The sequence below is a fragment of the Narcine bancroftii genome, chromosome 2 (assembly GCF_036971445.1).
Source record: "Narcine bancroftii isolate sNarBan1 chromosome 2, sNarBan1.hap1, whole genome shotgun sequence".
Lineage (NCBI taxonomy): Eukaryota > Metazoa > Chordata > Chondrichthyes > Torpediniformes > Narcinidae > Narcine > Narcine bancroftii.
This window is the reverse complement of record NC_091470.1, coordinates 92,444,621-92,461,551: the sequence shown is the minus strand read 5'-3', so window position 1 is coordinate 92,461,551 and position 16,931 is coordinate 92,444,621. Positions and strand designations below refer to the sequence as shown.

The 16,931-nt window shown below is 40.0% G+C and overlaps 1 protein-coding gene across 4 annotated transcripts in view; it reads left to right on the top strand.

Moving 5' to 3' along the window:
- xpo7 (exportin 7) overlaps positions 1-16,931 on the top strand; it is a 116,456-nt gene that overhangs the window by 72,251 nt on the left and 27,274 nt on the right. For all 4 annotated transcript variants that reach the window (XM_069917435.1, XM_069917436.1, XM_069917434.1 and 1 more), the window contains 6 exons: positions 123-196; positions 1,853-1,936; positions 6,527-6,587; positions 8,882-8,990; positions 9,721-9,827; positions 10,663-10,751. In XM_069917435.1, the coding sequence (XP_069773536.1) occupies positions 123-196; positions 1,853-1,936; positions 6,527-6,587; positions 8,882-8,990; positions 9,721-9,827; positions 10,663-10,751 (524 nt within the window). The remainder of the gene's footprint in view (positions 1-122; positions 197-1,852; positions 1,937-6,526; positions 6,588-8,881; positions 8,991-9,720; positions 9,828-10,662; positions 10,752-16,931) is intronic.

Here is a 16,931-nt window from a genome sequence, read left to right as displayed (position 1 = left end):
ATTAACTGATCCTATTGCTATTTGCAATACTTTGCTCTTTTCAACTTGGCTGAAGTTACCTCACTCAGTACCAGATTGGTTTATCTTTTTGGCAGTTAATGACTATTTCATTTCCTTTACAGTTATACCGCAGGCTATCAGAAGTCCTGGGACTGAATGACGAGACAATGGTCTTGAGTGTTTTTATTGGAAAAATGTGAGTGCATGCACACGGATTGGTTAAAACTGATTTTACTCGTGACTGTGACACAACCGTTCCCACACCTTTAAGAAAAAGCAGGGATTGGGTTTTAACATTTTAAATTTTTGCCCTTTTGAGCTCCAAGATTTTACTGTTCTTTGAACTTCCATTTAAATTAACAAGCATTTTGGCAATATTTGGGAAAGCCATCTGTGACTCGTGTTATATTTACACAACCTGTCTAATTTGTAACCTTTTGTAAAGCTGTCCGCTGGCTAAGGAAACTGTGTGATAAGGGCAATTAAATCTCAAGGAATTGCTCTAATGGCCAGCCCTGGACCACTCAAAGGCCTTTTTGTAAATGTTGTTTCTCATTCATTATTTAATATTAAACATTCAGAAATACTTTCTGAAGATTTGGACAGGTGCTGTGCCCATCTAACTTTTTTCCAGTTTTTGGAATCCATTAACACAGCAGATGCAAGGTGGATAAGGTAGTCAAATTTTGTGGGACAGTTTTGACCTAATGGGCTTTGTCAGAACCATGGTATTTTTAAATTTGGATATACAGCATGGTAACAGGCCCTTCTGGCCTGTGAGCCTGGGCAGCCCAATTCACCTACAACACCTGTACGGTTTTGGAAGGTGAGAGAAAACCGGAGCACCCTGAGGAAACCCACTCAGACACGTGGAGAACGTACAAACTCCTTACAGAGCAGAATTTGAACTCTGCTTGCTTGTGCACTAACCGCTACACTAACAATGCTGCCCCACAGATGTTCAATCAGTCTAGTTTTACATTCATTGTGGTTTGTATCTGGTGATACTGGTAAAATTGGCCTTCCTTGGTTTAAAATTGCACCCTTATTATCACCCTATAAAGTGAAAACCAAACACATGAAGTAAAAATTAGGTATTTATCAGATTCTCTCTCACTTGGGTAGTTTGACATGTTTCCAGGCAAGTCTTGATGTATATGTTTCTTCACTGTCAATCCAGGAGGTGGGGCTAAGGGTGACCTTTTCTATTGAGTGCCTTAATCTGCCCCACGCTGGTTGCCCCACTGCGCAGTGGCCCCGCGCTGGTCACCCCACTGGTGCCACAGCCCAGCGCCAGTCCCCACCCTGATGCGACTGTCCCTGCTCTCTCTCCCCACAGCCCTGTATCAGTCCCAACTAATCCCACTGCCCCGCTCTCTCCCCACAGCCCCGTGCTGGACCCCACACTGGTGCCGCTGCCCCCTGCCGCTCCCCACTCTAATTACAAATAAAAAGTTTACTGATCCTCTACAGTATCTCATATAGCTCTGTGTTTGCATTGCACAGTGCCCAAGGTCACAGAACTTATGGTGGATGTTAAGTGGCACATACTTGTACTGTAAAATCCAGAATTCAGGTAACTGGCAGCTTCAAGCAACAGGCAAACAAAGTAGCCGAAAATAAATAGGTTAAAATATGGCGCCCCCTACTGGTCATTTTGCCAATTACCCAATGGTCAATCTCAAACAACCGGAAAATGCACTTATCCGGAATCTACCAATCCCCATAGGAGACGGATACCGGGGATTTTACTTTAATTATTAAATGTACTTAATTAAACTGGAAGACTTCTACTGAAACTTGAATGCAAGCCATATCACATTTTTTGATTTGACTATTTTTGATTAATTAGAATCACCAACCTGAAGTACTGGGGAAGATGTGAGCCAATCACCTCAAAGACGTTGCAGCTTTTGAACGATCTCTCCATTGGATATCCTTTGAGCAAAATCTCCTAAACTGTGAGGAGCATGTAGATTTCTAAAGGAAACTGCAATGAATGGTCTGTGCCTCTGGAGCTTGTTTGAGGCAAACAGAGAAGTGAATCTGAAGGTTATTTTGATGAAACTGCACTTGGCCCCTATTACAATAGAGCACATGACAAGACCTTTCAACCCACTGTCTGTGCCAACTATGCTGCTGCACTAAACCAATTCCATCTGCCTGCACAGAGTCCATTTCCCTCAGTTCACTGCATCTTCATGTCTAAATATTGCCCAGATGTCACAATCATAACAACTTCCACTTATCCCTAGCAGTATGTTCACTCCCCTCTATTCCAGGGGTGGAGGGGAAATCGCCTTGCATATTTCCTTTAACCCTATGCCTTAAAGCTGTGCCCTCTAGTATTAGACATTTCCACGAGAGGAAAAAAGACTGGCAAAATACCTGTTCTATGTTCATTGTATAAACATCTTTCATCCTTTAATCTCCAGGGAAACAATTCAAGTTTATCTAATCTCCTTGTAGCCAATACTCTCTAATCCAGGCAACATCTGGTGAACCTCTTCTTCACCCTCTCCAAAGCCTTCACAATCTTCCTGTAATGAGGCAACCTGAATTGCACACACTGCTCCAAAGGTATCCTGAGGAAAATTTTATAGAGTTGCCACAAGACTTCCCGCTTATTCTCAATGCTGTTCTACTTTGTCATCCTATCTTCTGTTGCCAGATCCCTTCTTTTCATCAGAACATAAGAAATAGGACCAGGAGTTGGCCATCTGGCCCATCAAGCCTGTTCAGCCATTCAATGAGATCATAGTTGATCTGATGATAGGCTTATCTCCACCTACCTGTCTTTTCCCCATATCCATTAATTTCCCCTACTGTGTAGAAATCTATCTAGCCTTGTCTTAAATATATGTACTGAGGTCACCCTCATAGATTCACCACCTTCTGGGAAAAGCAGTTCTTCTTCATCTTTGCCCTAAATCAACTACCCTGAATCTTCAGATTATGTCCCCTAGTTCAAGTCGCTCCCACCAATGGAAACAATTTGCCTACCTCTATCTCATGTATGCCTTTCATAATTTTTAAAATCTCTTTCTCTCCCCCTTCTCTCTCTCTCCTCGCAGATCCCTATGGATCACCACTGGTTATGAATCTCCAGTCAGAGAAAGAAACACTACTAAAGACAACCCAAATTTGAACAGAATACACCAACAATGTGGAAACCTTGTTAAATGTCTTGCCAAAGTCTATATAAACAACTTACACTGCCCTACCCGCTAGTAAATTTTCAACGGGAATTGAGTGTTGGGAAAGACAGTAAGGGACAATATGTGGCTGGAGGTTAAGGGAAGGCCAATGTGCTCTTTTGAATGTTGTTCTGAGCAGTAAAATTTAAATGTCTAAGCTTGGAACTATTTGGAGTTAAGATATCTGGAATTCAAGCAACCGGCAAAAAAATCATGGAAAATAAATATGTAAAAACTGCACGTTTAAAATTGGCGCACATTGCCATTAGTTCGCCATTCACAAAGCATGCAATCTCAAGCAATGAGAAATTTCACTTATCTGGCATCTACCAATCCCCATAGGTGCCAGATACAAGGGGTTAGTTGCTGTTTAATGCTGGGTTTGAGAAACTTGATCAGCATTTCTGGAAAAATAGTTTAATGGAATACTTGCATATTTTATTGGAAACTGTACATCACTGAATGACAGTTGTCAGTGCTGGTGATGTTAGATGGTTGAAGTTGAATTGATGTGACACAAGCTATAGCCTTCATTTTTGACCAAGCATGAAAATGCCCACAATTTATGTTAAGATCTGAGATTTGTCATGGTCACTGACCATGGAAATGGACCTTTCCAAACTTCCACAGATGCATTTTTGTGTTTCTTCAGGTGGATGTTTTTCCAGACTCTCTTGTGTAGTCTTCCAAAGGCGCTATTTGCCTTGGCGAGTCTGTTGTCTATCTTGTTGTTAGACTCACCAAGGCAAATAGCACCTTTGGCAGACTACACAAAAGAGTCTGGAAAAACAACCACCTGAAGAAACACACAAAGATCAGCGTGTACAGAGCCGTTGTCATACCCACGCTCCTTTTCGGCTCCGAATCATGGGTCCTCTACCGGCATCACCTATGGCTTCTAGAACGCTTCCATCAGCGCTGTCTCCGCTCCATCCTCAACATTCATTGGAGTGATTTCATCACCAACATCGAAGTACTCGAGCTGGCAGAGTCCGCAAGCATCGAATCCACGCTGCTGAAGACCCAACTGCGCTGGGTGGGTCACGTCTCCAGAATGGAGGACCATCGCCTTCCCAAGATCGTGTTATATGGCGAGCTCTCCACTGGTACAAGGACTGGTTAAAGAAATCTCTTGGTGCCTGCCACATTGACCACCGCCAGTGGGCTGATATCGCCTCCAACCGTGCATCTTGGTGCCTCAGTTCGGCGGGCAGCAACCTCCTTTGAAGAAGACCGCAGAGCCCACCTCACTGACAAAAGGCAAAGGAGGAAAAACCCAACACCCAACCCCAACCAACCAATTTTCCCTTGCAACCGCTGCAACTGTGCCTGCCTGTCCCGCATCGGACTTGTCAGTCACCAACAAGCCTGCAGCAGACGTGGACATACCCCTCCATAAATCTTCGTCCGCGAAGCCAAGCCAAAGAAAAAGAAAGAAGACACAAATACAGTGCCAAGTGAAGTTTGAAAGCAGCTAAGAATTAAAAATGCTACAAGTCTTCATTTGTGGTAAACAGGAAGATTGAAAAATCAATCAACAAAGAACCACTAAGAAAGCGATAAAGCAAGGAAAGATTGTGAAAATGAACTAGCACAATATATAAAACGATTGTAGAAATTAAACTGAAAAAGGTGGCCAAAGTGTACATGGGCCCCTTGGAAGATTAGAAGCGGGAATTGACATAGGGCAATGCTGCAATGGCCAAGCCCTTGAATGACTATTTTGTGTTTGGTCTTGACAGTGGAAAACAGCTCCGACGTGCCAACAGAGATGGTAGGCATGTGGTGGGAGGTTGACGACCTCTGTACATTTGCTATCATTAAAGAGCATGTGCTGAGCAAACTACTGGATCTATTGGTAAACAAAAAGTCCCCTGGTCCTGATGGATTACATCCCAGGGATTGAAAGAAATGGCACAAATTATAGAGAAGGCATGTGATAATTTAGCAAAATTCCCTGAACCCTGGGCAGGTCCTGGTGGATTTGATGACAGTGAATGTTATGCTGCTCTTTAAAAAGGGTGCAGGAAAATGACAGGTAACTATAGGCCAGCCTTCAGACTGGAAAATGCTTGAAGCTATCATTAAAGAAGAAATGATGAGATGGGAGACAGCTGAGTAAAAATTATGCATCTTGGATTCAGGAAGGGCAGGTTCTGTTTGACAAATTTGTTGGAGTCCTTAAACTCCTTCTAAACAGCTCCATGGAGAGCAAGTGGATGTTGTACACTTGGATTTCCAGTAAGGTGCTGCATTTAAAAAAAAAAGTAATCTCCTTGCATCCTTGTCCGTGAACTTCTGGGTAAAGTATTAGCATGATTGCTTAACCAAAAGATTCCAGTGATTTTTTTTCAGGTAGGCAATCAGTAGTGAATGGAGTATCTCAGGGATTGGTACTGGGCCTGCAACTTTTCAAGATGTGCATTAATAACTTGGAAGAGTGGACCAAGTATAGAGTAGCTAAGATTACAGATGAAATTGAATGGAAAAGCAAATGGTGTAGTCTACAGAGAGATGGATAAGTGTGTGAGCAAGGGGATGACAGATGTTGGAAAATGTAAAGTCTCACTATTTTGGAAAGAAAAATTGATCAGCTCATTTAAATTTCTGAAAGATTGCAGCATGCTGTTGTGCATAGGAACTTGAGAGCACTTGTGCATCAATCTAAACAGGTAATTAAAAAGGCAAATAAAACATTATCCTTCATTGGAGAAATTGAATGCAAGGGCAGGAAGGTTGTGCTGCAATCTACAGTTTACTGGTGAGACTGCAGATTGAGTACTGCGTGTTCCAGATCTCTGGATGTACTGGCCTTGGAAGTGGTACAGATGAGGTTCACCAGGTTGATTCTAGAGATAAGGGAATTAGCCTATAAGGAGAGAGTGGCCTGGGACTATACTTATTGGAATTCAGACGAATCCTAGGGAATCTTGCAAACGTTATGAAAGGGATAGACAAAATTGAGGCAGGAAGGTTGTTTTTACTTGTAGATGGAAAAAGTATAAGTATGAATAAACAGATGTATTTAATTCTGCGGAAAGTGCAAGCTTGCCTTTGCTTTATAGTGATATCTCTCGTAGCCCAGTGACTATAAGCTGCAAGGCTTTGGGTTTCATAGGATCACATTGTGATAAAAGTTGCCATTGATTTACTGATCAATATGGATAGAATTCATTCTTGTATGCCTTTAAACAACTTTCAAAAACACAAAGGCTTGAATGACAACCTCTGTTTGACTAGAATGAAAGATGACCAAACACAATGGAAATGTACAAAGATTTTTGAATAATGTCATTGGTGGTTTGTATCCTTGACTCGGTATCTACATACAGCAGCGTAAGGAAGCTTGTAAAACTCACTGCTGTTCAATTCATGCTGAACAATCACACAGTAAGTACCTCATCCTCCTGATTTTTCCTTTCCTCTCTGGTATTTGCTAATCTGGTGAAATGTTTTGTCAATGGGCCAATGTGTGAATTTGAACACATTAATTGTTGAAAGATTTGAGGGTTACTGGTAAAACCTTTCAAACCAGAAACCAATATTGAGCAGATGAGCAATTGCTGGAGGAACTCGTCAGGTCAGACAGCCTCCATGGGTAGAAAAGATCGGTCATTGTTTCATGTTGGAACCCTTGATCAAGACCAAGACGAAAAGGCAAAATTACACAAAGGTGGAAAGGGGATGCAGTAGCTCAGAGTTGAGAAAACAGAAGATTTGAGAGGTGGACAGACTACTGGAGGCTCGAGGTTACACCCACCAACGTTGATATTCGGCAAACTGGTCACCTAGTCAGTGTTTGATTTCACTTCCTCCAGCCAAACACTCCCAATTATGGTTAGTGTAGCAGTTAGTGCAATGCTGTTACAGTGCCAGTGATCAGGGTTTGAATATGGAGCTGTTTAGAAGGAGTTTGTACATTCTTCCCGTGTCTGCGTGGGTTTACTCCGGGTGCTTGGGATTCCTCCCACCGTCCTAAACGTATTGGATTATAGGTCAATTGGATGGCATGGGCTTGTAGGCTAAATGGGTCTGTTACTGTGCTGTATTTCTAAATCAAAAATTTTAAATTCCTACAGTGAGATATCTGCCTTCTGCCTCGTTGTAAATGAGGAAAACAGGTTGTGTAAACTTAACTGCATGAACATTGATTTTTATAATTTTGGATAATCCCCCACTACCATCTGTTTCCATTGTTTCCATCTCTATAATCTTGTACTGAATCTATCCTTCACTCTCTAATATTCCTACCTCACCCTACCCTCCAAAGGTGTGTTTCTCGAACTTTCTCTTTACCTCCAAATCAGAATTTATTGTCATGAACAAGTGTCACAAAATTCATTGTTTTGTAGCAGCGTCATTGGTGCATAATTGCTACAAATTAATTTTTTTTTAAATTAATGCTCAAGGAAAGTCAGATAGTGTCGTCGTTCATTGTCCATTCAAAATCTGATGGCAGAGGGAAGAAGCTGTTTTTGTGCCATTGGGTGTTCATCTTCAGGCTCCTGTACCGCTCACACCTTTCTATCACCTCTGGGCCTCTTCCGCATCTTCTTTCGCCTTCTATTATTATTTTAGTCTTAATCACCTAAGACAGCATTGCCAGATCCAACTCCAATAGTGTCATCAAGTTTGCAGATGGCACAACAATCGTTGGCCTCTTCAGCAACAACGATGAGTCACACTACAGAGAAGAAGTGGGAAATAGAGAGTAACAGCCCAAGTCTCAATGTGGATAAGGTGAAGAAAATTATCATGGATTTCAGGAGGACAAGGAGTGACCCACCCTCCTCTACACATTAACTCTAACGGAGAGTACGAAGTTCCTTGGAGTTCACTTAACTGGTGACCTATTGTGGACACACTTTGCACTTGTCAGGAAGGTACAACAACATCTGTACTTTCAGAGAAGACAGAAGCAGGCAAGGCTACTGGCCACCATCATGTCAACCTTCTACAGGAGCTCTATTGAGAGCATCCTGACTGATTGCGTCACCGTGTTACAGTTGCTGAAAAGAAACGGATTGGAGGTCAATCCACAGGACCATAAGAGTGGCAGAGAGGATCACTGGGGTTTTCTCTCCCCTGCATCAACGCAATCTAGCGGGATCGTCTGAAGAGGTCGTGAAAAATCATTGAGGTCCCCTTCCACCCCACACACAACATGATTCAGCTGCTCCCGTTGGGAAAAAGATACAGGAGTTTCAGAGGCAGGACCACCAGGCTGAGAAACAACATCTTTCCACGTACAATGAGAATACTGAACGACTGAATGAACAGCTCACACTAACCATCTGAGACTGAAATATTTCAAAAATCATATTTATTCATTTGTATATCTGAATACTTGCCCTGCATATGTATTGTTTGTCTGTACATGTGTCATGTATGTTTTTTCCCCGAGGACCGGAGAACACTATTTTGTCATCAGATGACAATAAACTTGACTTGAGAAAGGGTTCTGACCTGAAACGTTGACTGACCTTTTCTACCCATGGATGCTACCTGACCCACTGAGTTCCTCCAGCAATTCTTTGTCTGCTCAATATTCTTGCATCTGCAGCTTTTTTATTTCTCTAAAATCAATGTTTGGGTAACTAGTTATTTTCCTTTGTATGTTGTTGTGCATCATTAATTATCAGAATGAGTGAAAAAAAATCTTCTGTTGCACCTCAAATTAATAGAGCGAGCACTTTTCCTTCCTGGGCATCAATAACCAATCAAACCTGAGCGATATGCGTTGTCGAACGACCTTCTACACGGCACTCGGACGATTATTAATGGTTGACCTTGGTAGGTAAAAGCCCAATATTTGAACGTTATCAACCTATTGTCAGTGTGCACTTTAGTGTAGAAATTGAGTGGTGATAATGTAAGGGTGGATGGGATTTGTTGGAATGAACTGCTGAAGGAAATGATGGGTTCATGGCTAGGAAAGGTGTAGAGCCAGCAGATGGGGTTAGTGTAGAATTCCCAAAAGTTAGTTTCTAAAGGTGGTGTTGACTGCATTTGATTCCATGAGTGGCCACCAGGCAATGGAGCAAAGAGAGTTGCTCTGGTGTAAGAATGGAGGATGTGGATGCAAGCTGAGAGGTTCTGAGCATGTCATTGAAGCGAGATTGATGGCAAGAGAGAATTTGCAGGCAATATTCTATGAGCACAGCACCAGAAATTTTCAAGCAGCTGTCCAGTTTAAGAAATAAAATGTAACTCTTGGTGAATTATATTACCTGTGTAGATTTTACTGAGTAGTCCCATATCAGCTAGGTGTAGTAAGCATTTGTGACAGGTCTCGGTATCTCTGGGGGATGAGACATCTGCCAGTGTTCTTGGAGATATGAAAATGTGTGCATGTACAGGATGAACAGAGAATGTGAATGAGCTGTTCCATGCCTTGAGTAATTGAAGATCAGCTGATCCCTACTGATTGAATGAATGCTTGGGCATGTTACAGTGAGTGACTGGCAGTGATTGCTTGGTGTTACCAGAGAGAGCATTTGTTTTAATCTTGTGTGTTCTACAGGTGAGGATGAAGACCAGTTTGAGCAGTTTATGCTTCCCTTAACTGCAGCATTTGAAACAGTGGCACAGATGTTTAATTCAACAACGTTCAATGAACAAGACGCCAAGGTAAGTGGAGACGGGATATTTAATCTGTTTGCTTTGTTGGGCCTCAGTGTCAACTAAACAATGTTTCAAGCAAGCTGGTTACAGCTACAAGATTGTGAATGAATAATGACTGGGTTCAGTAGCCCTGCCCCCATTTGGTTGATGCCATCTCTTAAGGGTGGCAAAATTGACATGTACTGTATTTCTGTCCTTTTCCAATGTTTCTATTTTAAATTTATGTACTGGGTGGGGAGGGAGGGGTGAAAGTTTAATGTACATCCCCAATCACTCAAAGTGAATTCCAGTTCAGAGGATGTTTGTCAGTGGAACTTGTGGCTTTTGGTCAGGATTTGCCCACTGTCATTATGAATCATGTCTTTAAAGGATATTTATGAACATGGGTCTTTACATCAATTTGTCCCATGGTGACTAACTTTTTACTTCAGCTAAATTGAATTCACCAGTTATCGTGGGGTCTGAGCTAATCACCAAATCTGGAGCCCACGTACCATTATTGCTGGATTTGTGGGCAGGCCAAGAACGTACAACAGAAGTTCCTGGGGTGGTAGCAATGTAATGTCCAAACTCTTGTGCAAAATTTGAGACTCTTCTGATTAATGTAATGATGCAAGTGTACACAATTCCTTGACAGGTCTTGGAATGAAATGGTAAACTGCAGGGCTATGCTTTCTCCAAGGGAGATAATGACTTGTGATATTCATTGGTCCTGCCATTCTGCACACAACCTGAAAAGATGTTAATATTTAGCAGTCACAGTCAAGCAAAGATATAGTGTCCTAGTATGTAACAAGTCTGCTCGCTTCCTAATTCTACTCATTAATGTCTTTGTACACAGCGAACTTTGGTTGGCCTGGTGAGAGATCTAAGAGGAATTGCTTTTGCTTTCAATGCAAAGACCAGTTTTATGATGTTCTTTGACTGGATGTATCCTTTGTAACTTTTTGGTTGGGAATCAAAAACAAAATGGAATTGAGCACTAAACTGGTAATAGAGGGGAGCTGTTCCTCTTTTTGTGAGTATTACGTTGTCTGGGGTTGTCAGCTCAGCTGGGCACAGGTGTGAATTATTTCTCTTCAGTCTTTTGGAGTGTGAACTCTTGCAAATACTGTGGTAAATATTGGCACAGCAAAACGTTGCAAAAAGTTTAGTGAGGAGTTCACCTTTGGGCTGCACGTGATCTACATGATGAGAATAATTGCATGTCTAATACTGAAACCGTTCGCTGAGTGCTAATGGCACCTTCATGTTCAACTTCACACCAGGTCTTCAGCACCCGAAGCAGTGATTGACCCTCAATATAAAAATCACACAGATTTAGTATAAAGTCCATCTTGTTCTCAAGTGAGGCAGCCTACCTTCAGGAATTTCAATTGGGCACTGGTTATTTATTCAGCTTCATTTCTATGATGAATGCAAACAGTGCAAAATTGTCCTGTTAAGGCCTAGGAAAGTGAAAGGAATCAAAATACAAGGTTTAACTTGTATATGTCTGGTTGCTGATAAGTAGAGAATATGTGAGCAATTCAGAATACTTGAACAGTGAAAAGGCTAAGTGCTTTCTAACTTTGAACATTATACTGCTGATATGGAAGGGGAACATGAGAACTACTACATTTTTAGTGAGACTTACAATTCCTGTGGAACTAATTAAAGCAAGCTGTTACCAGCCCAGAGGATTCCAAAACCCAGCAGCAATAGATATTCACTAAGACAAATGGTTACTTGAACAAAAGTTGCTTTTAATTATCTTTAAATATAATCACACTTTAACTTATCCCTATTGACTTAATCCCCTTCTAATTCTAAGCTCACGTGTATGTAATGTGTAAGTTCAAAAAAAATTCTTTGGTTCACAGTCCAATCTCACTTCTCATTCCTCCAGAATTTAACATTTATAAAGTTTACCAGGCTTTGGTGCTTGCAAGTTAAATGGTTACTGCTCAAGAAGGTTCTTGTCGGTTTTCAGAGAGATTTGTTGTTCCTTTTTAATCAGCCACTTCAGTGTCTTGCTGACGTAACTTGCCCCTTCAGGGTTCTCCAGATGATAACCTCTTTCAGTTCACCACAGAGCTCCTTTTTGTTGCTCGTATTCCAAATGAAACATTAAAAAGCCAGTCCTCTCCTCTTGCATGAACCACAAGGGCTTTGAACAGGCCGTCTTAGTTGTAAGACTGGGCTTTCCATAAGCTTGTCCTGTTCCAGTCCCATCTACTTGTGCTGACTGTACAAGTGAAAGCCTGCTTGACTCTCTCTGCTTGCAAAACCACATGACCTCAGAACAGCAAGTTCTCTTCCAGTCAGCAGCGGCTCCGACATGCTCTTTCGTCTGTTGCCTTTTGTAAACAACAATCCATTAGTGAAGTCTCAAGAGCACTCTTCAAAAGTTCTTGCAAAGGCTCTGGAGCCGATAAGTGTACCATGGGGCAGAGCTCCAGTATTTAAAATAAGATCTGTTTTAAAGTATTTGTATGTGACCTACTCTAACAAACCTTTCCCAATTTATCTCCCAAAAACATACCTATGTATATCTACATACTCTTCCTTTAAAGAAATTTTAACTCTTGAGTTAAAATTCAGTTATAACTAAACTGTCTTTAAAATCATTAGAGATAGCAATACACAATATATAACATGCTATAATAAAGTAACTCAATGCTGAGAGTATTTTTATACCTGATCAATGTTAACATCTTGACAAACAATCTGCTATCACATTAGTTGTACCTCTGATCTGATTAATTTGCAGATTATATTCATGTTTAACAATCTTCTGTTTTTATTCTTCATATTATTCAAAAACACCAGAGGATTGTGGTCAGTAAATAGAACAATTGGTTCATGAGAATTCTGCAGAGCAAATATGATAGATAATGGTTCTTTTTCAAAAGTGGAACAGTTTCTTTGAACATCGAATATTTTTGAAAAGAAGGTAGCTGGATGGTCAATTTCATTATGTTTTTGCAATAAAACGGCATCTGCTGCTCCCTCACTGGCATCCACTGCTAAAGAAAATGGTTTGTCAAAATCAGGAGATTTTAACGCAGGGCAATGGCATAGCATCTCCTTTAAATTTTCTAAAGCTGCCTGACAAACTTTAGTCCACACAAATTTACTTCTCTTTCTTCAAAAGGGTGGTTAAAAGAAGAGCAACCTCAGCAAAATTTCTACAAAATTTCCTATAATATCCTGGCATTCCTAAAAACCTTCTCACTGTTTTCTTGCCATTAGGAATAGGAAACTCAGAAATTGCATTCACCTTAGCTTCAATAGGTGCAATTTTGCAATGACCAACTACATGCCCCAAGTATGTTACAGTGCCATTTGCAAATTGACTTTTTGCTAAATTAACAGTTAAGTTTGTTTTGGATAATCTTGCAAAAAATTTGTCCAATTCCCTTAGATGTTCTTCCATTGTGTCACTTTTTTGTGACCAAGTCATTAATATAAGCATCTGTATGTGTTAACCCATGGATTACTGAATTAATCATCCTTTGAAATGTTGCAGGGTATTTTTCATGCCAAAAGGTAACACATTATACTCATATAAACCAGATGGAGTTACAAAAGCAGAAATGTTCTTTCCTCTCTCAGTTAAAGGCACACACCAATAACCCTTCAACAAATCCAACTTAGTAAGAAATTTATCTTTCCCAATTTTATCAATGCTGTCATCTATTCTTGGAATAGGATAAGCAACTGTTTTAGTTACTGAATTAACCTTCCTGTAATCTGTACAGAACCCAACAGTTCCATCTGGTTTCAGTACCAGAATACAAAGAGAACTCCAATCTGATTTCAAAATCTAATAATATCATTTCTCAATGATCCATGATTTTACTCTTCTGAATGTTTATGCTCTGTGGGGGCTGTTTTATGGGACTGGCCTCTCCTACATCTACATCATGATAAATCTCTGATGTCCTTTTTGGAACATCAGGGAACAAATTTGTATATTTCAAAAGTAATTCTTTCAACTGCATCTACTCTTGTGACATAAGATCGTCCACATTTTCCTTCAAATTTTCCAAAGTTTGAGTTAGATTGGTGCACAGGAACCATGGTTTCTTTTATGTTACCCTCACAAGATTTTGTTTCCATAATCTTATGATCCATAACATCCATCTCAAACCTGTCAACAGCTAACACCTCTGAAACAGATTGTTCTCCACTACCTTTTTCCTCAAAATAAGGTTTCATTAACAGTTCACCCTTCAAGTTATATCCACAAGCCATTTCCTTCATCTCCTGTTCAGTTACTGCTTGGTCCCTTAAGTTAATAAGATTTATATCTGTCTTCTGTTGTTGAATTAACTCTTTCCTTGACAAAGAGAAATTCTTACTCTCACAATGACCTTGCTCTTTCAAAACTATTTCAGAAGCACTGGGCAAGTATCTATCAACTGGATCTTCTTCAACTCTCATCATTTTCATAGTCACTGACCTTGTTACAGCACATTCAGGATATATCTCACAATCCTCTTCACCCTCATCCTTACTAGGCTGATTTGTTAATCTCAAAACTGTCCCAACTTTATCCTCTGCCAAATTATTCCCTAATAAAAACAAGATACCCTGCATGGGTAACTTTGAAATTACTCCTACTACAACAGGTCCTTTAACTAATTCTGAATTTAGTACAATATTTTGAAGAGATATTAGGCACTTTCAGGTGGCCAGAATACCCCAATGTAAAGCCGCCTAAAATACCCGAATGCGGCTATTGGGAGGCCACCTGAAAGTGGAGAACCCTGACCCGAGGTGTACTTACTCAACCCTCCTCGGGTAGGTGTATTCTCCAATTCTGAGTGCTCCCCCTAAGCTTCTGAAAGCGGGCAGGACTATGGCCACAGTCGACAGGAGCTGGTGTTTGCTCCACGGTGCCTCTTCCTGCTGCGGACCTTTCAGGTGCCAGAACAGCGCCTTCAGCGCTGACACCTGAATATCGCTTTGCACACACCCGCAGCTGGCTCCGGAGCCGCATTCTCCCAGCTATTCCACCTGAAAGCAACTATTATCTCTACCTCATGTCCAATAACTTTAATCAAAGTTGTCTCCCCTGTGTCAGTCCTTTGATCCAGAGTTAAAACACTTTCCAACAATAGTGACTGAGCAGCCCCAGTATCTAAGAATTTTAACTAGAACCTATGATTCTCCATCTTTTAGTGAAATCAAGCCCTCTGACACAAAACGTTTGAAAACATCCATGACATCCTTATCAGGTTTAGAACATCTGCTCTCCTTAAATTCAACTGTCTGAATACATTTTTCTGGTAAATCTCTTTTTCAATACTAGACATTTCACAATAACATGACCAATAAAATGACATACAAATCCATAAGTTCTATCCTTTCCCACCTTACCTTCATTTTTTTGTCTTAACCTTCTCTCCAGACTTAATTTCAGGTTTACTAGTCTGCTTCACATTAACCATCTGAAAAGGCTTATTAATCTGTTCCTCATTAACTCTCTGAAAATGTCTACTGTTCTGAAATGTATTTTTTTGAATTAGAGCAAATTCGTCCACTAATCTAGCCATTTGTCGCCACATCCCCATGTCTCTCTCATTAGGTATAATTTAATCTCATTTGGAACACACCTTTTAATTTCCTCTATTAATATCAATTCTCTCAATCTGTCAAAATCATTGTTTATTCCTTTTGAGGCGCAGCAATGGTCAAAACATACAGATTTTCCCAGAGCAAAATCCATATAAGATTGATTCTATGTTTTCACCAAACTCCTAAATTTTTGTCTATATGCTTCGGGAACCAGCCCATAAGCCTTCAAGACAGCTTGCTTAACAGTATCATAATTTGCTACTTGTTCTGTAGTCAAACTAGAGGATGCAATTTGTGCTTTTCCTTTCAATACACTTCAGAGCATAAGAGGCCATTTTCCTTTTGGCCATCTTGAGCTCTCAGCACCTTTTCAAAAAGATGAAAATATGTATCTATATCTCCCTCATCAAAAGGAGGAACTAGATTTACCTCTCTACTAGCCAAAAACCTCTCCCCAGGAATTTCTCTTACCTCACTCCATCTCAATTTTTATCTTCACTAATTGAAACCATCTTTTCCTTTCAATCTTTCCCAAGTCATATTTTCTTTGTCTTTCATCATCCTCCTTTCGTCTTTCAGCTTCCTCTGCCTCATATATCCTCTGTTTTTCAGCCTCTTTGCTTTCTAGCCTGGTCTGTCTCATATTGTCTCTGCAACTCAAAATTCCATTTCTTTTTCTTCTTCCACTCTTAATTTTTCCAATTCCAATTGAAACTCAACAGATTTATGCTCTGCAAAATTTTCTGAGTCTTTGTCAACAAATTTTTCCTCACTTATATAATATTTCACTATAATCCTTTGTATTTGTATTTTCCTCATCCAATGCTTGACTTCAGTCAGTTTTAATGCCTTAGAAATAGCCATCAGTTCCTCTTTTCTCTTGCTCTGCAGCTCTGCAGATGATGGTTGTGTATCAACATCCATTGCTGCTGTTTTTCCACACACAAGCTTTCAATTAGTTTGAAAAAAAACAATTAACTAATAAATCACAAAAACTCAAATTTTCAATCGAACGGACGAGACCCCATAAAATGTTACGAGCCCAGAGGTCCCCAAAATCCAGCAGCAATAGATATTTACCAAGACAAATGGTTACTTAAACAAAGGTTGCTTTTAATTATCTTTAAACATGAAAATAGAATCAAACTTTAACTATCACTATTGACTTAACTAACCTAACTTAACCCCCTTCTAATTCTAAGCGCACATGTATGTAATGTGTGTTGTTACAAGATCAAACCAGCAATCACACTGAAGGCATATCACACAGGGGTGAAGATGAACAATTACTTATATATATATATATATATATATATATAAAATATATATATAAATTATTTATTTAAAAGATCATTAGTAATAATACAGTATACATTCCACAAAGACAATTTTATATAAATAAATAAATATATGTATATATATTTATATATATATTAAAAAAACAATTTAAAAAAAAAACAGGAAAAAAGGCCCCTCCCACCCCATCAGCCAGCTCTCTTTAGAAGAGCCAAAAATATATAAACAGAAACTAAGAATATATAATAA